This window comes from Stegostoma tigrinum, chromosome 28 (genome assembly GCF_030684315.1).
Source record: "Stegostoma tigrinum isolate sSteTig4 chromosome 28, sSteTig4.hap1, whole genome shotgun sequence".
Classification (NCBI taxonomy): domain Eukaryota; kingdom Metazoa; phylum Chordata; class Chondrichthyes; order Orectolobiformes; family Stegostomatidae; genus Stegostoma; species Stegostoma tigrinum.
The window spans coordinates 35,018,502-35,044,297 of record NC_081381.1 but is presented as its reverse complement, the minus strand read 5'-3'; the positions used below and the strand labels follow the sequence as shown (position 1 = coordinate 35,044,297).

The 25,796-nt window shown below is 41.7% G+C and overlaps 1 protein-coding gene across 5 annotated transcripts in view; it reads left to right on the top strand.

Annotated features, from left to right (window-relative positions):
• Window positions 1–25,796, top strand: part of LOC125466816 (immunoglobulin superfamily member 21) — a 394,787-nt gene that overhangs the window by 90,360 nt on the left and 278,631 nt on the right. For all 5 annotated transcript variants that reach the window (XM_048561888.2, XM_059638048.1, XM_048561885.2 and 2 more), the window contains one exon: window positions 14,206–14,318. In XM_048561888.2, the coding sequence (XP_048417845.1) occupies window positions 14,287–14,318 (32 nt within the window). In that variant the 5' untranslated portion in view covers window positions 14,206–14,286. The remainder of the gene's footprint in view (window positions 1–14,205; window positions 14,319–25,796) is intronic.

Genomic DNA, 25,796 nt, shown 5'->3' with positions numbered 1-25,796 from the left:
GAACCCAACCCATTTCTTTGAGATAACAAAATGTAGAGCCGGATAACCTCACTGCGAAGCTATTTCTTTGAGAAACACTTTCACAAATAAGCTGTACCCTACAGTGACCCAGTTCAGTGCCTGTAGGAATTGAATCATGTGTAAAATTCTGTTTCATAAAATTCATCAATAAAAGTGAAGTTACAGCACTTATTCCAAATTGAATACTTTTAGCTGAGTTTCTAGTGGAGGGGCATGGTTAGATCAAGCTAAAGTGGTCGGTCACGACACCTTGGCACACGCTTGGCATTTGATGGTGGCCTGTGGCCCTGTGTATCTATCCCGGCTGAGGGTTGTGGGGAGGGTCTGGGGTTGGAGTCGAGGATTGTTGGGTTCACCGTGACCTTCGTGAGTGGTGGGGCAGATTCAATGGGCTGGGTGGTCTGGCTCTGCTCCTATGCCTCATGGTACGGGGTTCGTATTTTTATTTGAAATTTTCAGGTTGGCTTCAATCATTGAGTGGTGTCAACTGTGGACCCAGACTGATTCTGGACACCTCATGGAAAGACAAAACCATGAATGCGGGACTCCCAAACAAAGCAAATCTCCCAAACGTGCTGGCAGCCATCACGCAGAAGCAGCTTTGTTGGCTTGGCCATCTTTGCAGGATAGTTGTTGGATGTACTTTCTGTTTGTGAGTTAGTGCAGGCTGAAAGGCCATAGGGAGGCCAGAGTTCTGTTTGCCAGTATGACATGAAGGTCCTAAACATCACAGTGGCTCAGTGGTTAACACTGCTGCTTCACAGTGCCAGAGACCTGGGTTCAATTCCACCTTGGGGGACTGTCTGTGTGGAGTTTGCACATTCTTCCCATGTCTGCGTGGGTTTCCTCCCATAGTCCAAGGGTTTGCAGAATCGGTGGTTTGGCATGTGAAAGGATCAGGAATGGCGGTGTGTCAGAGTGGGATGTCCTTGAAAGGGTCGATGTGTACTTGATGGGCTGAATGACCTGCTTCCACACTGTCGGGATTCTATGATACCACCTTAAATATTGAGATGGCATAGTTGGCTCAGTGGTTAGCACTGTTGCCTCACAGTGCCCGGAACCTGGGTTCAATTCCATCCTCAGCTGACTATCTGTGTGAAGTTTACACGCTCTCCCCATGTCTGCATGGGTTTCCTACCATAGTCCAAAGATGTGCAGGCTAGGTAGATTGGCCGTGCTAAATTTTCTGTAGTGCTCAGGGATGAGTAAGTTGGTCGATTATAGGGTGATAGTCTGGGTGGGCTGTTTCGAGGGTCGGTGTGGACTTGATGGGCCGTAGGGCCTGTTTCCACATTGTAAAGATTCCGTGATCTATGAACACAATTCCACTGTTCAATGCTTGATAACTGGGATTTCCAAGTTAGAGAACCATAAGGAATGGTAAGGGTGCGGAATGTAGCAGGCTTGACTGGCATAGCTCACATTAAGTGGTATGGGCAGTGGCTCCTTCCCTTTGACCACATGCAGAAACAAATAACAATTTAACCAGTGCCAACAACACTCATGTCCAGTGGTATGCTCATAAATGAGGATCCAACCCATTCTATCTTTATTTCTCATATCAATGCAAGTGTTGAGAGGCCTTAGGATTTGACAAAAGGTTGGCTTTGAGATTAGAGGAAGGGACAGGATGCAAGAACATAAAAGTAGGAATGAGCTATTTGGTTCCTCAAGTCTGCCCTACCTTTCCATAATGTAATGGTTGTTCAATCCTTTGCCTCAACTCCTTATTGAATGTCTTCTGGAAATTCAAATGCATCAGACCTCCTTGTTCCCTTTTTATCAACTCTGCTTGTTATTGACTCAAAGATCTCTAGAAATTTGGTGAAACATGAGTTCTCTTTCACAAAGCCTGTTAACTCTGTTGATTGCATTAAGCTTGTTGAAATGTCCTGCTATTTTGTCCTTAATGGTGGACTCTAGCATTTTCCCAGTGACAGATGTAAGGCTAACTGGCCTATTATTTCCTGCTTTCCGCCCCCCTCCTTTCTTGAACAGGGGTGTCAGGTTAGTAATTTTTCCAAATAGTTTGCTTCATCCTGGAATTTGGTTAGTTCTGCAATATTTTGGCCGATGCCTTCACTATCTCTGTAGCCACCTTCTTTAAAACTTTCATACAGGTCATCAGGTCCAGGCAACTTGTTTGCATTTAATCCCATTAGTTTGTCAAATACTTTGCCCCTCGTGTGGGAGACTTTTACAAGTTTTACCCCCATTAGCACTTTGCCTATCTGTTTTCTGTAGGATTTTTATCTACCATGAAGACCAATGTAAAATACTAATCTAAATAGCTATCAGTTTGCTGTTCCTTGTTTGTAAATTCCCAATTGCATTCTCCAAGGGTCCCACACTTACTCTTTTATAAACTCACAGAAGCTCTTGCTGTTTGTTTTTGTATTTTATGCCTATTTACTTCCATAATTAAAGCTCTAGCTCCTTCCTAGCTTTTTAGTTATCTAATGCTGGTTCCTTAAAAACAAAACCTCAAAATTCTAGCACACCAATAGTTTTCACTAAATAGTGTCAGTTTTTGATTGTATACTCTCCTTGATCACTTTTATTAACCATGGACTGTTCATCCTTCTCATCAAGTCCTCCTTTTTTACTGGAATACATTTTTGCTGAGCACTTTGAAATATCTGTGTAAGTGTTTGCCATTGCTCATTGACTGACTTCCCCTTGCTCTATTTTTCTAGGCCACTTTCAACAACTCTCTTTCTTCATACTTCTGTAATTGCCTCATAAGTTGAGGACATTGGTTTGAGGTCTATGTTGTTGTTCTTATTTCAAACTGAATTCAAAATTCTACCATATTGTGATTACAAACTCCTTAAGGACCCCTAATTATAGATCTCTCATTAATCTTACCTAATTAGTAGCATGTTTCTGGGTTGGTTGTGCAACATACTGCCATAAGAAATATACCCTAATGTACTGTACAAATTTGCCTTGTCTGCGTGAGTTGTACTGTCAATATGCAGCTTAAGATCAGCCATGACAATCATGATGCCCTTCTTGCACACTTCCACTATTTCTGGATTTAGTTTTTGGCCTAAAGTGTGGCAAGCATTCACATGCCGAGAGATGACTCCCAACCATGATTTCTTTCCATTAAAATTGCTATCACATCATGAACTCTTGCATCTAGTGACTCAGCGCCACTTTGTTTTAAACTTTGTTTAACAAAGCAACCCCACCTCCTTTTCCTTTATGCATATTCTTCCAGAATACCGTGGAATATTGAGTCCCCAGTTGTGGACACCATGCAATCATATCTCCATAATAGCGACCAAATTATAACCATTGATTTCTATTTGTGCTGTCAATTCATCTAATGTGATGCAAATGCTGTGTGCATTTGTATAATGAATCTTCAGATTTAACTTTTTAACATTATTACAGATTTTGGTTCTAATTTCTGCTGCATGTATATTCTACCCCTTCCTGTCACACTGTTAGAAGCTTCTGTGTCTATGAGGAAGAATGAGTTCAAGAAAGGGAGATGGCGTTTCCAGGATATCGTTGGCTTCCGTTCCTTCCATCTGTTTACTAGCACATTTTCTTTGACCTTACTTCTCAGTAACAAAACAGCTTTGGACAAGAAATTGAAGGACATGTTGCCATTGTTACTTGTTGGCTTGGTTAGGCATGTATGGTTACACCAAGCTGTCAAAAAGCACCTGGGTATGCTTTACCTGAATAGATGAAGGATGTATCAGTCAAGTATAAATGCCCCCAGATGCTCTTTGGTCTGATTCTTTGGGCATTGGCAGCCTTCCTTGTAGGCAAACGGCAAATCCATTCCCATTCCATCCATCTGACATTTCCCCGATATACATATTGGCCAGAACCTCAGTACTAGCAACTATTCACTCTGCATCAAATTAAAAATGAAACATATTCATAGATACACTGAAGGTCAGAACACATTTAATTTACCCAGTACAAGGAACTACTAACTATCTTGTCCATTACCAGACCTCTGGGGCCTACGAATAGTTAATTCTTTGCTCCAGGTTGCAGGATGTGGTAAGACTTAAATAATAACCTGACTCCCATCCAAGTATCTGACTCAAATGAAGATGCTAATTCATAAATATTAAACTGTTCACATCAATCACTATTATTTTCTTTTGCTATTGCTAATTTGACCCATAATCATTTTTAGAAATAAAATATTCAACAAACAATGGATGGAATTTTCTTCCTTGGTGCCAATAATTAAAAGTGTTTTTGAGTCCATATTAATTATACCATGGCCTCATTAATTAACTGTCATTCTGCTATAGTGCACTTGTCTGGTGTGATCGCATTGTTTTATTTTAATTTAGTTTAATATAAACAAGCTTCTTGATTGATTTTCTGGTTTCTGGATATTATGCTGTTGTAGTTTGATGTTTTGTAATGTGCACACTCCAGATTTCCCAGCTGATCTGTGACCCCTTCCTGACTGGGTTGAAATCTGAGATGATTATACTGTCTCTACTCTGATTGAATCCTTTCCCAAGAGGATGAAACTCTATATTTCTGTTATTTCTCCCTTGTCACCCACAAGAATTTCAGACCCAAGTTTGGCATCACATTAACATTTCTTCTTGGTAATGTGTATATCTCACTTTCTCTATAATATGCAATAACCCTGGCGAAGTCTTTGGTTTTGGGCCAGTATTGGATTTCTTTGTGTAACGACAGTCTTCCATTAGATTGGTGTGCTCTATGGTCTGGTCTCCAGGATGCACAAAGATAAACACCAACTGCATCTAGAGGACCATCAATTCGGTGAAAGATGCTCTTCGATCTACCCAAAACGTGTCGGTCTTCCAGAGCAAGGAGTTGACCTCGACCAAATGTTACAAACCGACACATTCCAAGGTCCAGGACTACATGCTGAGGCTCACACTAAAGCTTGGGACAGCTGCTGCCAAGACCCAGTGGGGAATGACCACCATCTGAGGTCCTTCTGCCAAAGTTAAATTGGGATCTGTGCAGTTATTGGACCATCCCAGTGCCTCAAATGCAAATAAATGTAGGTTGTTCAAGTAAGAAATGCTTTTGGTTTGTTTGGATAGAGTCAAACACCAATGTTTGATATATATATTTTATGAATAAAGTTTTTTAAATTAAAAAGAATAATTAGTGTCATTCCTCAAGCTGTGACCAAGAGTTGCCAGGAACCCTCCCACCTTCTCTAAGAGACCTTACTTCTTGTGTGTCATAAGTGAGTGAGAGAGCTTCACAATCAAGCCTCATCCTGTTTCCCAGTGACCCATTACACATGGACAGTTGGAAGCACAATCATCAAGCATTGATCAGGGGACAGAACAGAAGTGCTTGTGCAGAACCACTGGAGTAAATTACATGTGAAATAATGGTTGGGGGAAAAAATGCACATTTTTTCCGGTCTAGACCCAAAACATCAGCTTTCCTGCTCCTCTGATGCTGCTTGGCCTGCTGTGTTCATCCAGCTCTACACCTTGTTATATCAGATTCTCCAGCATCGGCAGTTCCTACTATCTCCCTCCAAACCTCTCCCATTTCCTGGAAAAGTGTTTCACTCAGACTTCAGGTTGCGATTACACAAAAGAATGTCTTAACTGATTAATGTTTGCACTAAAATACAATATATTAGAAGTTGTACATCAAGCTGGATTTTCCATTGTGAAATCCCATGTTCACAATATATAATGAAAACTGACTCTAAATTGGCATGAGACATATTAGGAACTGCAGATGCTGGAGAATCTGAGATAACACAGTGTGGAGCTGGATGAACACAGCAGGCCAAGCAGCATCTTAGGAGCAGGAAGACTGATGTTTTGGGCGTAGACCCTTCATCAGAAATCTTTTGTACCTGGTTTGCTTCAGGACATGGTCGAGCAGTTTCAAGGCTAAAGAGATTACAAGAGAGTTGCGGTGGGAGAGAGATCCCCTCAGGATTGTCTGGAGGGAGGAGGGTAACTTCTTCAGGGTAAGCATCCTTAGAAGAGGCTTCGCAGTGAGGTTAAAATTGTATCAGAGATAATAGGAACTGCAGATGCTGGAGAATCCAAGATAACAAGGCGTAGAGCTGGATGAACACAGCCGGCCAAGCAGGGAAGCTGACGTTTCGGGCCTAGACCCTTCATTGCAGCGACACGTTTACATATACAGTATCCACTATGAATTGTGGATATAAGAGTTCAAAGAAGAAAATTTTGGCAGGAAAGCATACAGAGATGAAATACAATATCTATAACTATAATTTATAAACCCCCTTTTAATCTTCAAAGTGCTTTAACATGTAATCACCTCCCTTCTCTCCTATTTTAGTTGGGTTTCTATCTCTCCCACAGTTTGGATTGACCCCATCTAATACCAGCAATGATGCTTTCTATGACTAACACTACCATACTTTCTTTGTCTCCAGCCTTGCTTCAGCCTTTGACACAGTTAAAATACCAAAATAGCACCCCTTCCAACACCTGCTATCTGACTCTTTCTTTCTTGATGAAACTCGGATTCTTTCAGGCACTATCCTGCACAATCTCCAGGGCATCTTTAGAAATGGTGTCCAGTCCTAGCCTTGCACTGTTACCTCTGGAGCCCCTACAGGATGTATCCTTCTCTCCTCCTCTGCTGCCTGCTGGTGTCAGCATCCACAAGCTCCTATATATAACCTGATAATAACATGCATTATCTCCCCACTGCCTCTCCTGTCTGCTCTCCATCTCTAAACTGTCAGAGACTTGCTGAAAGCTCAAGGTTGAATTTTTAAAACTCTGCCAGGGATGAGATCAGAGACAGGCAGAAACTAACCATAGCCCCCGCTGGCTAAGGTAGCTATTCCTCAGCTTTATCCCACTTCCAGGCCATTTCTACAGAGCTTGGTGATGGGTTGGAGGGTGGAGAAGGTGACAGAGACCCCCCACGTGCTGCCCTGTTGATATACCTCAATCCAGCCTGTACAGCGGTGGCATGGCTTGAAGATTTTTCTGTCTTTGTTTAATTTGAAAACAGTTGAGTTTCCGGTCTCCATCTTGAAGTGCCCCTGTCTTATCATCTGTCATAGTTTGCTGCTTATTTGGAGCTCAGAAGGTGCTCAGGCCTGCAGTTAACAGAGCCTCCTGCGACAGGGCCAATTAGTGTGATGTCCCCTGCAACATGGCGACATGAATTTCCCACTGGGCATGTGCCTGGCACCTAGAAACAGCCCCAACCTCCATTCAGCCACCAATCCAGCTCCCCGCCACCCCCTAAAACCCACAACCCGCCACAAGCTCCAGCCCTGCCACAAGGTCCACACACCACAAAGTCTGCCCCCACCATAAAGTCTCCTCCCACCACAAACCCCACCCTGTCACAAACTCTTCTCCTGTGACAAACCCAACTCCTGCCACAAACCCCACCCCATCACAAACACTTCTCCTGTGACAAATGCCACCCCCACCTCAAACCCCACCCTCAACTCACCCTACCCCACCGCTAAATCTATCCCCACATAATATCGACGCTATCTCAAACCGGACATCTATCATAAACACTAGCCTTCCGACAGACCGTATATCTCCTTGGAGTCTAACGCACCACGTACTGTATGCCCATCTCAAACTCTACCCACCACAAACCCTACTCCACCACAAGTCCTACATTACTTCAAATTCTACCCCCCATCACTAACTCTACCACCACCTTAAACCCTGCCTTTTCTACAAAATTAGTTCACTTTCTCATCATTGCTTAAGGCTAAAGCAAACTATTTACAAACTGATTTGAACTATTGGACCCTAAGCTATCTTGGTCCACCTGTCTATATTTAATGCAAAAGTTATTAACTGTGAACGCTGAAATTTTAAATTAAAGCAGAAAATGTTTTAAAGGTTTAAAAGATCAGACAGGATCTGTAGAGAGAAATAGAGTTAACAATTCAGGACAACGACCTTTCATCCCAACTGAGAAGTCATTAACCTGACACATTGATATTGTCTCGCTCCGCAGATGCTGCTGAATTCATTTCTCATTTTTGTATTTATTCCACCTTAGTAATATTGCCTGCTGCCATCCCTACTTCAATCCATCTGTTGCTAAAACTCTCATTTTAGATTACCTCTGGACTCAATGACCCCAATGGTTTTCTGGGTGGTCTCCTATCTTTCTCCCTTAGTGAAATGCAAATTGATCTGAAATTCCCATGTCCATATCCTATCCTGCAAAAGTGAAATACTTACCAATTATCATATCCTCACTGACCTGTGCTAATCCCGCAATAACTCAAATGCATGATAAATGTTAAAACACTCTACGCTCCCTTCCTATCTGTGGCGGTAAACACCAACAGTGCTATAACTGTCTTCGAACTCAATTCCTGTGATCCTAGGGATGTTTTTTGCATGACCTCTCGTTTCAATCTACTTTCTGTGGCTGTGTCTGAAGTCATTCAGGTGCTATGGTCTGTGAGGTTCCCTGCATGTGTCAACATTTATCACTGCCACTCACTCTGCTTAAGATCTTTCTTAAAAAAGCACTTTCTCTCAACCTTGCATTTGATTTTGCATCCATATAATTCTTCATGCCTCTGTGAAGCACCTGAGGACATTTTTTTGTACATTGCAGGCACAATGATAACAAAAGTTGTTATTGATTTAATCTGGCTGCAGTTATGTCAGTTGTATTATTTCAGTAAAGAAATTACAGAATAGGGCAACAAAAAGTGGCATTGGAACCTGAAAACTATATGGCATCATGCTAGGAACAACAGGATATATTTATTGTCATTTGTGAATCATAGGTAGAAAATAATTGTGAACAAATATATAGCAGAAGGGTTAGGGAGCTACATCATAAGGTCACAAGGTAATTACAGCTGAGAGAAACCCGTCTTCATTTTACATTCAGGAAGGCCCTGTAGTTTTCATGTGTTTCTTAAAAAAAATCCAAGACTTTAGTTTTCAGTATTTTATATTGAAGCTTATGAGCAACGATAATGCGACGATTTTCTCAATTTCATTCCTAAATGACCTTTTGTCAATTTCAATCTATGTTCTCTAATTTTACCACTTTTGTTTAAAGTATTAATATATTTCAGGGACAATCTTTTCCATTTCCTTGATAATTGTTTTAAGGTCACCTTTTGTATGTGTACATTTCAAGTTGAAAGGTCTTCCTTCTGCTTGTCTTGATACCACAGAGCTCTGACAGTGAGAATTAGCTCAACGTTCTTTCCAGAAATTTCTCCAGCGCTTATATTGGTTGGAATGAACCTCCAGCACAGAAACAGGCCTTGCAGCACAATTGGGTCAAGCCTGGAATTTGTGTTTTGCAAATGTCCTCCCAACCCTTTCACCCAACCTTATCTCAGCATCAGTGATAGTAAGAACTGCTGATGCTGGAGTCAGATATAACACAGTATGGAGTGGAGGAGCATAGCAGGCCAGGCAGTATCAGAGGAGCAGGAAAGTTGATGTTTTGGGTCAGGATCCTTCTCGACTTTCCTGCTCCTCTGATGCTGCCTGGCCTGCTATGCTCCTCCGCTCCATACTGTGCTTTCTCCATTATCAGAGTAACTGTCTATTTCTTTCTCTCTTATGTACTTACTGAATTTCTCCTCTAAATGTATCTGTGATATTGATAATTATCCCACATTCTTAGCATTGTTTTGCTAAGTGGTTTCTTCTGAATTCTCAATTTTAACCTCTGGTTTAAATATCTTCCCAAAACAACATAAACTCTACCATCATGAGCACTCCTAGATCTAAATGTACCTCTAATCCATGTTGACTATTAGATACAAAAACTGAGTGTCTCTTTATTCATTCTGTCAAAATACACCCACTCACATTTACCTCTATTAAGATTAGTTTGCTAATTAAGTGCCCTTTCTGCGCGTATATTAGTGCCCTTTTGTATTTTGCTGCATTTTTCTTTTTGTTGACAGTCTACAATTGGCCATGTAGCTGATGTCTGAGGAATACCAATTTGCTTTGTAATGTCAGTATGTGCAGCAACCCTTGACTTCCTACTCTCTGTTTTTTGACCTGTAGCTGGGTTGCTATTCATTTGGCTATTTGGGCTCAGATTGCATATTGTCAATACAGTCATGAATCAACCGTGTAATACCCTATCAATGTTGTTTTCAAACTCTGAGTAGATAGCTTCCCAAATGTACCTCTCTCTTGACAGTGAAATTGGATGAAATAGTCAAAGAGCAACATGACCAGATCATTTATGCACTTAATTCCTTTCTTTCTCTGCCTTCTGTAGTTCTACTTTAGCTATGTAGTTCACAGCAGCATTGCTTTAGTTTGTTGTCATGTTGCATTATTTGTTCATGATTAACAGCACCTTCAGGATCTCTCTCAGATTTATCCTTACCTATTTCAGTGGTATTAATGGGGCAGGCATGCTATGTATTTTTCTGATCCTTGAACTTTACTCTTCCCCGCATCAAATTCCAGCTGCCGCCATTTAATCACTTCGCATATTTTATCCCATTCACTTTTGTATCTGTGCTGCCACTACTTCACATCTTTGCCTGATTTTGTAGAAGCTGCAAATTTAAATGTATGTACCTGCCTCTCAACCTTTCAGATTTCCACATTGTGTTAAAAGTTGTCATTTAGTTGTTACTTTCTCCCTGGGGTGGCATGACATCTATGCCTTGCACGAGGGTGGGACAGTAAACAAAGGCAGATCTAAATAAACATTGTCTCTCATGCCTTCCTTGACACCCTGGGTTAAGGGCCAGTTAAAGCAATACTAGGAGCAGCTCCGTCACTTGCTCGCATTTTCCCATTTTACATTAGTGTAATGTTAATATCGTGATGATTACAAAGATGAGGTTATTAGGTGATGGTGTTAATTGATTGTCTTGAGCACAGCTGACAAAGAGACTCCTTCCGCAATCACTAGGCACTGCAGTAGCTGGAGTGCATCCTCTTCCCCCAACATGGTATTTTAATTAATTAGATAATGTTCCTTTAAAGATTTGACTGTGGTTACAGTGTCTTTTTAAGGGCTGACACTTGTTAATGTGATTTAATTTGGTTTCATTTAAATTGGTTTTCAAAAAAAAATCATATTAAGAGTCTCTCCCATGGCTTGGTGGGTAACACAGGGTCTAAAGTGTCTCTCCTCAAACCCAATTTTTACTGTGACTTTTGTGAGTTTTCTTTGAGATTTGATACTTGTTACAGTGTCCCTCACCTTTGATGGTCTGTGTTGGCTTTAATGGGCTTTTTGTGTAAATTAATCGGTTGGGAATCATGGGTGATTTGTGGTTATTAGGTTTAAAAAAGTACCACTGGTGACTTGCTGATGGGAGGAATCAACGCTTTCAGTCACACTTAAGAGCATTTCTGGATATAGAAGAAAAGAAAGTAGATGAAGAGGTCACTTGACCTGACTGTCAATGAGTCTTCCACAGTTCCATCTATTCCTGAATGGCCCTGGACGGGGAGCATGCGGAGAACCTTAACACATTTCAGACCTTCTGCACCCCCTCCAAGCTCCCCCACGCCCTCCATATCCCTGGAGAGGATATTTTAATTTAATTTTGTAAGCTTTATTTGAAGATTTTGCTTTTATTACAGCGGTTCTTGATGTAAAACTGTTCATTTGAGTACCCAAAAAAAGCATTAAGCAAAAAGATATAGGGGTCTTGTGGTGCAGTGGAAGTGTCCCTACCTCTGGGTTCAACTCCCACCAAGTGTGTCGTGTCATGTTGAAATGGGTTAATTTAAGGCCAGTGGAAGAAGTAGGCCATTTGGCCAATCAAGTGCACTCTATCATTCAATGTGATTGTGTCCAACCTGATACTCCTTGCTTGATACCGCTTGCCTGCCTTATCCCTATTAAAAAAAAAGAAAGCTTGGACTTTGAGTGTGGATTTAATTCAAACAAATAAAGTTGTTGTCAGGAAAAAGCTTGATTCATGATTGGTTGATTCAAGTTTCATTCCTGATTCATGACCTAGCTATGATTCAGTGAACAGTTTATGTAAAGAAAGGAAGTATTTGCATTTGAATAGTGCCCATTGTGATCACAGTATGTCCCAAAGGATTTAACAGGCAATTGAATATTTTCGATAATGATCCACTATTATAAAATATGGAATACAACAGTTAGTTTACACATAGAAAGATTCCATGAAGAGATCGTTAGTATTTATGTTAAGGGATACAATTGACGAGAACACTGAAGGAGAATCCACCTGCTCCTCTTTGGAATTGTAAAACTAGACTTTTATATCCATTCACCCTGACAGATGTAGTCTCAATTTACTGCCTTATTGAAGCCCCCCAATGAACTAACATTTGCAATTTTTCAAAACTATGACTTTCTGGGGCAATATCCCCTTCTGTTAATTCTGCCGAGAGAGTCTACGCCAAGGCCCTGTTATTACTGACCATTTTAAAACCAAGTCTGAATTCAAATTTAACAGTACAAAGGAACGTAGAAGTTAAAAAGTGGTCAGATCTGTGAAAATGGGAATGACCAGGTTCTAGACCTCGAGAGCATATGCTGACACTGTTCCCCATTTGCCACAATCTGGAAGATTAGAAATAAATGAAGATAGAAGGTAAATCTTGCTCAAAAATTCAGATGAGCGTTTACAGCTATTAAGTGGTCCAGCATTTCTCACATTTCCTTTCTTTTTAATCACTCCTGTCTTCACCTAAGCTGCAAATGAGTGTTCGAATGTGACATTGTGAGGATTAGGAACTCTTGGTGTTTTGGCCAAGTGGCTGCTGTTTGTGTATCAACAAGCTATTCTTTGTTGGGTTTCCTTCCTTAGTTTCTAACTTCCAACCGGGCAAGCAGATAGTGATAGGAATTGGGAGTCGCTGTATGCTTTGTACCTCAGAGTTTTACAGATGTGAGATATCAGCTTAATGTGTGGCAAGAATTTATTTGAAGTGTTTTCACTTGCTGGCTTTCTCATGTTGCCAGTAGATCACTCCCAACGTAGTTTACTTCTTTTGAGTTCACACCCAGGGTTCACTAATTGAGCACAGTGAGCATTAATAGTACACAGACTCACGTAATCGAATCCAAATCCAATTGAATGCTAGAGTAGCCGAAGCTGGCTTTGCATTTAAGGTAAAGCATCAATTCCACTTGGACTCTTGCAAATAAATGAACAGTGCTGGATTTTAACAACTTTGCAAATGGTCACGCAAGGCATAGTAATTAAATTTCCAGAGTTGAAAAAGGAACACGTTGGCAGTGGGGACTGTGGGGTTTGGGGGTTGTCCACTATTTGGGAGTAAGGGATGACCAAGTGGTCAGCCTATAGGAGCAGCCGCTCAGAGAAGGACAGTGTGCGTGTGCACACAAATCTAAATGTAGGATACAATCCACCCCTGCATTGGACAAAGTTGGACATGGGACAACCACCCTAAATACAGGACTGTCCTAAAAGATCTAGAATGGTCATGCCTATTTGTGGGAGGAATGGTGCGCAGATAGTGCAGCAGACACATGAACATCTGAAGCAGAGTGCCCAGGAAGCCTGTATTCAGTGAAAGCTTACCATTTGTCAGTGTCGAGAGAAGTTTTGCATTTATTGATGAAAAGCAACGATACATCCAGCAACATTATGTAGATTCTCTAAAGGATTAGAAACATATGAGACCACATTATAAATGATTGGCTCAGTCAGTAAATATCTAGGGGAGATGACTGCCTAGTGGATTATTACTGGGCTGTTAACATATAACATAGAACAGTACAGCACAGTAAGTGCCCTCTGGCTGATGATGTTGCACCAAACTTTTACTCTAAGCCTAAGGCCTATCTAACCTCCACCCCTACCTTATACTAAATATACTAGAATGGGAGGACACTTGTTATGGAGCATGAATGATAGCATAGGGTAGATGGGCCAAATGACCTATTTTGTAATGTAATTCCTTATAATTTCATTTCTTTTCTGTTTTCAATCTTGGTGGTACCCTGCATTGTGATATTTGCCCTTGAGCTGCATTTCCCCATGAAATGAAATCAAGCCTAATGAGAGGATGGATCAAAATTAAAGAACAGAAATGTTAATGAGCACTCTTGTAACAATTGGATTTTATTTTTTATGAATAGCCCTCAAGCAGAGATCTGGAATTCAAATATTAAATAACCACATAACTCAGAGTCGAGAAGTTTTTGATGATTTGAAGTAACATTATCCTCCTTCTCTTGTTGTTGGAATTGCAGGATATTTGACGGTGAATATTGAACCGATTTCCCCAGTGGTGGCTGGTGATGCCGTCACTTTGAAATGCAACTTCAAAACAGATGGGAGGCTGCGGGAGATTGTGTGGTACAAGGTAAGCCATTGACTGTAGCCTGGCATTAGGACCTCCTGTAACTGAATGCACGTGTGGATGGGAAAGATTTAACAGTGGGCAGATATGTGACTCTATTCAAGGAATGCAGTCAGATGTGTCAGTCTTCCACCTTTACATTTAACATTGGAAAAAAATTCTGCATTGTTGTTGTGCTCAAAACATGGGAACCATGTGCTCAGCAATAGATTCCTCTCCTCTCCACCTATCTTCTTTTCTCTCCATCTTCGGTCCGCCTCCCCCTCTCTCCCTATTTATTCCAGACCCCTCACCCCATCCCCCTCTCTGATGAAGGATCTAGGCCCGAAACATCAGCTTTTGTGCTCCTGAGATGCTGCTGGGCCTGCTGTGTTCATCCAGCCTCACATTTTATTACATAGATTCTTCCTTCTGCTTTTGGGTGTGCCCGACACTACATCTGTGTGGGTTTTCTTAAGACATGGTGAGTTTCTCAAATGTTTATCATTTATTCCACAGAATGTGGCCCATGGGAAGGAACTGAATGTTTGCATTAAGCTGCTGTTCACTGGTTGTAGAAGTATTCTGATTGCTCTGCAGAACTGATTAAACACACAAGCTAAAAGGGAGTTGTCAGTCTTTCTGATGATACTCAATCACAGATACTATCAGGCTCATGTAATTAGAATGACCAACTTTTACCAAATCCATCGCTTGGCAAGGCTGGGATGGGCAATCCACACATATCATTGCCTGACAACAAATAATCCAATAGCCTAGCATCTAATACTGCTATATCAAAAAAACACAGATGGTGTTAACAGCAAAGAATAGAACTGTCTTTAAAAATATCAAATGTCACATTTAATGTGGTGGATATTCTGTTCAAGAATCAGCCTGCCTAATACAACGTTGGAAATGAGAACAAGATTTGAAACAGGAGGAGGAAAATCATGAGGTGGGGCACATGGTACTCAGTGGGAGAAAGCGGATATAAACTGATAGAACAGTCACAACACAGAAGGCCATTCAGCCCATTGTGAATGTGTCAGTTCTCTGTGAGAACTGCTCATCTAGCCCCACTCACCTGTCTTTTCCCATAATAATAACAATGTTCTTTATTGCACTGAAATAAATCAGTTGATGCAGTTTGTTTTGCTCTGCTTTGGTGTCTCTTACACTGCTCAGTTTGATGCACCTCGCTAAATACCTGTTGCTAGGCATCAGACATCACTTAAATTCACAAGTGTTTTGCTCAAACTCTTCAGCAAGAAAATCGTCAAAGGCAAAAAAATTCTTCCTGGACTACTTCAGGAAGTTTTCTCACACCCATGGAAGGAAAAGATTGCCTTGCACTGAGTCTGTGTCAATTAGACCACGTTCAGAAACTTGAAAAGGCTGCAGTTGAAACTCTGAAAGAGAATTCATTTCTGATACTTTATAGATGTCCAGATATTCAGTCAATTCTGTGGATATGAGATACTATTATCTTAATTAAAGCAGTTATATCAAGGGGATCAATCAATCAATTAGGCTTCAGTTTAAGTGGGTGTGCATTCTAAGGACCACTTCCACTAAAGTTTAGTTTCCAGTACATCAAATTTGTTCCTTTATTTTCTCTTGAAACATCGTTATGATTTTGCTCAGCATCAGTCCTTCACAGCTGATATAAAAAGAAATCTTGCTTAAATCTGAGGTTGACTAAATTCAGAGAAAGCCATGAAAATCAGGGAGTGGTGTGAGACAGAGTTTGCTGCAGAATGGGCTGTTAGTTCTACTTTTTGAAGCTTTCAACACTGGCAATTTGTCCATCTTGATTTCAACAGGAAGAGGTCTACAAAGTAATGTAGTTGTTGTGGAAAACCAGACAGCGAAAGGCAGTGAAAAATAACTTTGCTAGCTTGAGCTGGAGACTCCAGATCAGTTTATAATTAGTTATTTTTAATTGAGGTCATGAGGAAGGTAATGCAATTTGCAGTATGGGTTGATGTGATTAGTTTCATAACCAATTCACTGGCATTACTAGGAATTTCTACCACTTATCTAACGTGTGCAGAACTGCAATAATCAAGTAACATCTTTAAAAAGTAATTGATGTAGAGAAAGGCACTGCAGGAAAGGAAATGTCTCCTGAGTTTAAAAGTTTGAAAGGACTGGAACTGAGAGATGTTTAGGCACAGAAGACTAGTTCATGGAATCTTAGTGTGTTCCATATTGGATCTCTTCGTGAGTGAGTTGGTGGTCTGGCAATTACTGACCAGTACATTTCCCATGACAGAGGGGAAATGGGCTTTCTTCTTCAGCAGTTCTTATCATCAAGGAGCTCCCGTACTGTCGTTGCTTGATTCTGTCCACTGTTCCGAGTTGTTCCTATTTGTATATGTCAAATATGTCAATCAAAGACAAACAGGGAACTCTCTTGTGAAGAATTAATGGTACAAATAATAGCTGCTGAGTGTGTGTGTAAGGAGCTATGTCATTGTGATCACCTAGAACTGTGACCTGCGCTCTACCATGCTTCTATATGTAGTTAGAGGTGGGAAATGTTAACAGTTTGCACTAGCCTTGTGTTCAGCTCTCAAATGTTTCAACCTCATTGAAACTCTGTTGTTTCCACTTGGTCAATATTCTTACCTCAACCAACATTGTCAAAAGATATTCATTCACTGTGCAATTCATTTGCTACCTCCAGATTTGGGCCTTAAATACAGCACGTCAGCCTCTACTGCTGCAGGCTTGTAAGACAGTGATAATGGGAACTGCAGATGCTGGAGAATCCAAGATAATAAAGTGCGAAGCTGGATGAACACAACAGGCCAAGCAGCATCTCAGGAGCACAAAAGCTGACGTTTCAGGCCTAGACCCTTCATCAGAGGGTGGGTCTAGGCCAGAAACATCAGCTTTTGTGCTCCTGAAATGCTGCTTGGCCTGCTGTGTTCATCCTGCTTCACACTTTATTATCTCATAAGACAGTTTTGCTCTCTGAATTAGAGGCCTGTTACTTCCCATAACAAACCTGTGGGATCACCTCTGAGAATGAGAAGGGAGACCATCACTTACATTCTGCCCATGGACAATCAGAGCTCATAGCTCATGAAAGCAAGGCAACAGTGATTTATTTGTGTTGTTGAGTTTTGTGCACCCTCATCCAGCAGCAAGGAATGCCCTTAAACAAATTACTGTGTTTTAAGTACAGCCTTTAAGCAGCTGTTCCCTCAAGGATACAGCACTTGAGAAAATGAGGCAGCATGGTGGCTCAGTGGTTAGCACTGCAGCCTCACGATGCCAGGGACCCGGGTTCGATTCCCGCCTCGGGTGACTGTCTGTGTGGAGTTTGCACATTCTCCCCGTGTCTGTGTGGGTTTCCTCCGGGCGCTCCGGTCTCCTCCCACAGTCCAAAGACGTGCAGGTTAGGTGGATGGGTCATGCTAAATTGCCCATAGTGTTCAGGGGTGTGTGGGTTATAGGGGGATGGGTCTGGGTGGGATGCTTCAAGGGGCGGTGTGGACTTGTTGGGCCAAAGGGCCTGTTTCCACACTGCAGGGAATCTAATAAAAATTTGCCTTGCAGCATTAATTGGGGAAATTCTGCAGAGAGGTAGATCCACAACTGCCTGCAGAATGTTTGGGATATTGGCAATTGGTGCTGAAGCTGTGAAGTGCTCTGGTCTCATTTTGTAAGTGTAAAATTTACTCAATAAGCCACAAGGAGAACAGTAATGGAAGACAAAATGGTCTGAGAGGCTGATCCTCAAGTGCCAGAGAACCAAGTTCTGAAGGAATTTTTAAAGAATGCACATTCTGCAGACTTGAAAGGAAGCAGATGAGAGCGGACTTTTGGGATATGAAAGATGACAAAGTTAATGCTGAACCCTATTTTATGTTTGATCACAGCTGTAGCCCCCAAGGGACATAGTACAAGCTGGTAAAAGGTACTTTTAAGTCTGATACCAAGAGATACTTCTATACGTAAGTTATAAATATAAGATGTAGCCTCTGGGCTGGATAATGAAGGAAAACATCACTGGAGTCATGAAGGAAGCAGAGATTGGGAGAAATTGCACATTTCTATGGAAGGGAAGATCAGATGGACCAGACTGTTTCTGGCTTTTAAAATAAGAATATAAAAATTCGGACAAGGGAAGCATCATCTGAAATGGCCTAACTAGTCCTATTGAACCGTTACTTTGTCTAATAAGAGGAATGAAGCTGGATGGACCACTCAGCACCAACTGAAGCACCAGAAATGGTAACTGCACCCTCAGCCATACTGACTTTGAAAAGTCTTTCATGCCAAAACTGGGAGATCTATTCCACAGATTAATCAAACAAGTGGTCACCTATGTGAGGAACCAAAGGAGATGGGTGGGATACTAAACAGATATTTTGCATCAGTACTTACTGTGGAGAAAGATTTGGAAGCTAGGGAACTTGGGGAAACAAACATTCATGTCTTGAAAATAGTTCATATTACAGAAGAGATTCTGGGGGTCTTAAAATACTTAAAGGTAGATAGATCTCCCAGACCCAATCAGGTGTTTCCCAAAAATTTGTGGGAAGCTAAGGAAGAGATTGCTGGACCCCTTGCTGAGATACTTGTATCATCGATAGCCACAGGTGAGGTGCCAGAAGACTGGAGGTTGGCTAATGTGGTGTCACTATGTAGGAAAGTTGGTAAGAAAAAGTCAGAGAACAATAGATTAGTGAGTCTGACAGCAGTGGTGGGTAAGTTGTTGGAGGGGAATCTGAGGGACAGGATTTACATGCATTTGGAAAGGCAAGAAATGATTAGGGATAGACAGCATGACTTTGTGCAGGGGAAATCATGTCTCATTAACTTGACTGAGTTTTTTGAAGAGGTGACAAAGAAGATCGATGAAGCAGAGCGATAGACGTTGTCTATATGGACTTCAGCAAAGTGTTTGACAAGGTTCCACATGGTGGACTGGTTAGTGAGGTTAAATCATGCGGGATCCAGGGGAAGCTATCCAATTAGATATAAAACTGGGCTTGAACGTAGGAGACAGAGGATGGTGGTGAAGAGCTGTTTTTTGAACCCCAAGCCTGGTCAACAATGTGCCGCAAGGATCAGTCCTGGGCCTGTTGCTTTTCATCATTCACATAAATGATTTGGATGTGAGTAAACAGGTATGGTTAGTAAGTTTGCAGATAACACTAAAATAGGTGGTATAATGGTCAGTGAAGACGATTGTCTCCGAGTGTATCTGAGAAGTGGCAGATGGCGTTTAATTTAGATAAACGTGAGCTGTTGCATTTTAGGAAGACAAACTATGGCAGGACTTATACAGTTAATGCTAGGGCTCTGGGGAGTGTTGCCAAACAAAGAGACCTAGGGCACAGGTACATAGTTCCTTGAAAGAGGAGTTGCAGGGAGACAGGGTGGTGAAGAAGGCATTTGGCATGCTTGCCTTCAGTGGCCATAACATTGAGTATAGGATTTGGGACGTCATGTTACGGTTTTACATAACATTGTTGAGGCCACTTTTGGAATACTGCATTCAATTCAGTTCATCCTTCTATAGCAGGGATTTTTTTAGACTTGAGAGGGTGCAGGAAAGATTTACAAGGATGTTGCTGGGAGTGGAGGGTTTGAGCTAGGTAGAGGCTTAATAGGCTGGTGCTCTTTTCCCTGGAGGTTTGGAAGCTGAGGGGTGACCTTATAAAGATTTAAAAAATCGTGAGGGGCATGGATAGGGTGAATAGCCAAGGTCTTTTTCCTAGGCTTAAGGTGTCCAAGCCGAGAGGGAAACTAGAGGTTTAAGGTGAGAGGGAAAAGATCTTCAAAAGATCTGAGGGGTGACTTTGTCATGCAGAGGGTGGTGCATAGATGGAATGAGCTGCCAGAGGAAGTGGTGAAGAAGGGTAAGATTACAACATTAAAAATACACCTGGAAAGGTATATGAGTAGGGAGGGTTTAGAGGGGTTATGGGCCTACTCCTGGCAAATGAGACTAGGTCTACTTGGAGTGTTTGGTCAGCACAGGTGAGTTGGATCATATTGTCTGTTTCTGGGCTCTATGACTCTATGGACAGTCTGTTATACTCAGAGAATCGTACCTTACAAACAATATTTCAGATGCCACCATCACCATCCCTGGATATGTCCTACCCCATTAATATTACAGAATCATCAGAAGTGGCAGCACAATGCTGTACAATCAATATGGAGCTGCCCTGCAAGTCCTCAACATTGAGTCTGGACCCATGAAGTCTCATGGCATCAGGTCAAATGTTGCAAGGGAAAGTTCTTGTTGAATTATTGTACAGACCGCAGAAATTAAGGACAGTTAAACGATATCACAACACATAACTAGAATTTTGTGCCCTTATTCAAGAAGGGCTGCAAAGTAAAACCTGGGAATTATAGACCAGTAGACCTAATATCTGTGGTAGGTAAGTTACTTGAGAAGATTCTGAAGGATAAGATATACATGCATTTGGAAAGACAGGGTTTGATTAGGATGGCTTTGTGTGTGGGGAGATCTTGCCTCACAAATTTGTTAGAATTCTTTGAAGTGACCCAGGAAGGTTGATGTGAGGAGGGTAGTAGACGTTGTCTATATGGATTTTGGTAAGGCCTTTTATAAGGTTCCACATGGTAGGCTGCTCTGGAAGGTTAGATCACATGGAATCACAGGGAGAGCTGGCAAATTGGATACACAATTGACGTGATTGCAGGAAGCAGAGGGTAATAGTGGAAGAAAGAAAACAAAGTTGCTGGAAAAGCTAAGCAGGGCTGGCAGCATCTGTTGCAGAGAAAACAGAGTTAACTTTTCGGGTCCGGTGACCCTTCCTCAGAGCTGATGGTGGCTGGGAAAACATCAGTTTACATGCAGAAAATAGGGAGGTGGGTGGGGTAGGGAGTAAATGATAGGATAGAACCCAGAGAGAGAGAAAGACAATTGGACAGACAAAGGAGTTGCTAACAATCAGGCTGGGAGGGTAAATAGTTGTTAATGGGGACTGTTAGTGACTAACAACAGGCGGTGTTTAGTAGCAGGCTATGTGGTAAAAAGGCCTGGTGTGTGGGGTGGGGAGCTGGGACATGGGAGAGTTTAGGCCCTAAAATTATTGAACTCAATATTGAGTCATAATTAAATGCATGATTAAATGGCAGAGTGGACTTGATGGCCCAATGGCCTTACTTCCACTCCTATGTCTTAAGGTCTTATGGAGTCCAGAGGTCTGTAGGGTCCCCAAGCGGCCAAATGAGGTTTTGTTCCTCCAGCTTGCGCTGGGCTTCACTGGAACACTGTAGCAAGCCAGAGACTGAGATGTTGGCCAGGTAATAGTGAACAGATGCTTGTTGGGCTGGAGGCCTGTGACTAGTGGTGTGCTTCGGGGTTGGTGCTGGGCTCATTGCTATTTGCTATCTATTTCAATGATTTGGCTGAGAATATACAAGACATGATAAGTAAGTTTGCAGATGACACAAAAACAGGAGGTATCACAGATAGTGAGGAGGGTTATCAGAAATTGCAGCAGGACCTTGATCAGTTGGGGAAGTGGGCCAAAAAATGGCAAATGGAGCTTAATATAAACAAGTGTGAGGTGTTGCATTTTGGAAAGTCAAATCGAGGTGGAATTTTCATGGTGAATGGTAGGGCCTTTAAGTAGTGTAGTAGAACAGACGGAGCTTGGAGTTCAGGTGCACGGTTCTCTGGAAGTGGAGTCACAGGTAAGCAGGGCAGTGAACAAGGCTTTTGGCACACTGGCCTTCATAAGTCACGGCACTGAGCATAGAAGTTGGGAAGTTACGTTGCAGTTGGACAGGACGTTGGCGAGGCCACACTTTGAGTATTGTGTTCAGTTCTGGTCACTTTGCTATAGGAAGGATGTTATTAAACTGGAAACAGTACAGCAGAAATTAACAAGGATGTTTCCAGAAGGGACTGAATTATAGGGAGAGGGTGGACAAGCTAGGACTCTTTGCTTTACAGTGTAGGAAACTGAGAGGGGAATCTTATAGAAGTGTATAAAATCATGACAGGCATGGATAGGGTGAATGCACTTAGTCTTTTTCCCCGGTGCATTGAGGACTAGAAGGCATCAGTTTAAGCTAAGAGAGGAAAGATTACATGGGAATCTGAGGGGCAACTTTTTTATTTTACACTGAGGGTGGTACACATATGGAATGAGCTGCCAGACGAAGGGGTTGAGGCAGATACATTAACAACATTTAAAAGGCATTTGGACATACACACGGATATCAAAGGTTTAGAAGGATATGGGGCAAGTGCAGAGAAATGGACTTAGTGTGGGTGGACATTTTGGTCGGACAATTTGGCCCAAAGGGCCTGTCTCTGTGCTGTAGGACTCTATGATTTCATGATATGATGGTCCAGTATAAAAGCTTTCCATCTTACCCTCTGGGCAGTTAGCCAGTTAGTCAAGCAGACAACTGGATAGACAGGCAGTCAGTTAGTGCTGGACATGGAAAGCAGGACAAATCCAACCTGGCCAATTACTGCCCTATCAGTCCCCTCCTGATTATAAATGATAGGAGGGTTTGTCAACAGTGCTTAGTCAACAAATAACCTGCTTGGAGACACCCAGCTAGAGTTCCACCAGGGCCGCTCAGCTGCTGACCTCTTGACAGCCTCCGTTCAAATGTAAACAAAAGAAGTCCATTCACCACCAATGTCTCCAGGGCAGTTAGAAAAATAAACGTTGGCCTCATCAGCACTGCCCACATCCTATGAATGAATAAAAAAGGGGGAAGCCATTCAGCCCTTCAAGCCTGCTCTAACATTCAATGAGCTCACGGCTAATTTTCTATTACTTTTCTATGAACATTCCCCTACACTATCTTTGTATCCCTTGATGCTTTAATATTTAGAAATCTATTGAGCTCAGTCATGAAAATATGCAACAACAGAGCCTTCCCAGCCCTGTGGGACAGAGAATTTCAAAGATTTTCCATTCTGTGACTGAAGAAACTCCTCCTCATTTCAACCTTTAAATGGCCTGTCCTTTTCTCTCTCATCCTGAGAGGTATATTTATTCCAATTTACTTCAGAATGTTGACACATAGTTGAATAAAAGAGCGAAAAAGATCACATTTGCAAGGAAGCAGGGAAGATTGGTGGTTTATTGAATACCAGATCTGTGTGCAATGTGCTGGAAGTTCTGAATAACGATAACAGGTAATTGCAAAATCGCAAAGACAAACGCTGCTGCATTTTGAGCCTGGTTGGTATCATCTGGCTGCCTCCACTATTAAAACAAAGAACCAATTCTGCTTCAAAATACCTTTAGCTAAAGAAAAACATCTGATTTTCCGTGTTGTATTTTGCACCACTCAATACCGAGGCTTTACTATAAAACAGTGATTTAGCAGTTCTGCTTGGGGAGTTGTGTCGTTTTAGAGATCAGCCAGACTTCCCACTCCTGCTGAAAAATTCACACGTTTGGATGTTAGGTCAGGACAATTCATGTCAAGGGCCGTTCAATGATAGGTTATTAGCATCGGCAGTTCTGGTTTACAAATTGAGGCTAGTACATACGAATGGCCGTTTCTGAGAGTGTAACTTTGGTGTATATTTGTATCCTGCTCCTGCGCAGTAATTAGATAGCAGGTAATGATTATACCACACTGAAGTCAACATTTTTAAGAGATAATTGAGAGGGGTTTTATTTTTCACCATTCTTTCATAGGACGTGTGTGTCATTGGCAAGATAAGCATTTGTTGCCCACCCCAATTGCCCTTGAATTGAGTTGCCTTCTGGCACCAATTCGGAGATAAGTTGTGTCAACCACATGGCTGGAGTCATGCGTAGGCCAGACCTAGTAAAGATGGCAGATTTGCCTCCTTGAAGGGCATTAGTGAACCAGATGGGCTTCTCCATTCATTGATGGTAGTTATTGATGGTCACCAAGACTGAGATTAGCTTTTATTTGGATTAAAATTCCACCATCCACTGTGGTTTTACTCATTACTAATCCATCAACATAGCCACTGTCACCCATCAGATAAAAGAACAAAAGAAATAAAGGAAAATGAAGTAAAATGCTGGCCATTATTCCCCAATTTATGAAAAATAGGGCTTTTAGCTTTGCTACACCTATGATGTGCAGGAAAATTTGTATCCTTGGTGAGACTTACAACTCCTCATGTGCTATGGTAAGGAAAGTGGTAATGTCATTGGACCCCAGGTTAATGTTTTGGAATCATGGGTTCAAATTCCCACCATAGTAAAATGTAAGATTTGAATTTAAAAGAAAAACTGGTGATCAATGTCACAAAAATCCATCTGGTTCACTAATGTCATTCAGGAAGGAAATCCTCTGGCCTACATGTGATTCCAGACCCACCGCAACGTGGGTGACTCTTGACTGCCCTCCAGACAATAATTGACAATAACTGATCTAGCCAATGCCATCCACTTCCTGTGGGACAAGTTAAAAATGAAACATCTAGAGAGGGAGGGAAGATGAAATACCCGTTCCTTCCTATTATAATAATTATTAATCATTGAATTAATAATAAATCCAGAATATATGAAAGACGGATACCCACATCTTGGTGCAGGTTCATCTTACCTGAGATTGAAAGTTGCTAGGCATTTTTGCTACAGGTTGTGAATGGCCTTGAAAAATTGTTGGAGAATTTTGGAAAACAGTTCAATTTAAAAGGGTTCTATACCATTTTGGGAGAAGCAACTCTCTTGTGAAAGTGGTTGTAATGGTCCAGTACTGTTCTTACCCATTGAGCTGATTCACTGCGCAGATGCATCTTAGTATTGTCAGGGCTTGCTCGTACAGTAAGCAGAACCAGATTCCCTTGGTCATCTGTAGATCACAGAAACAAAACAATGAAGAGCTGAGACCAGTGAGAGAAACTAAATGTGAAGGCAGAGCTGCTCAAAGCAGCTACTAGCAAAGACATGAAATTAGTGGCCTATACTGCATTCTCTGCCAACACCACCTGCCACCTCATGTCAGAGGGCTAAACTGTGCCCTTCATTTCTATTAAACAAATTGTTTTGACTGCTTAGAGAATAAATTACTGTCTCTACCAGTGTTCACTTTAAACAGATGTTCTCACTGGCAGGATGCCAACATGACTGGCATTCGCACCATTGTATTTCGCCCTTCGAGGTTTGGCTGTCTGCTCATTTCAGGCATTGATGCACAATTCTTCATTTGGCGTAATTAAACAGTATTGACTGACTAATTTTGATCCCATGCAGCTTTACTATCTAGACATAAAATTGCTCGTCTCAATAAAGACATGCCAATCTTTGTTTCAGACCCCGCTCTTTAAAAGCAAATAAAAACACACAACGGCGCTTTTCATTGAGAGGAGTCGCTTGACCAACATTGTGACAAATATTGAAAGCAAATTCCTTGCTTTTTGTAAGGATACTTCAAACTTTCCGCCTTAAACTGCCCATTTGTCGGCTGGTTCCAATGGCATCACTGAAGCAGAGGAGCTAGCTGCAGCTTAGTGGTCACCCTGGCCTTTAGTCAGGAATCACA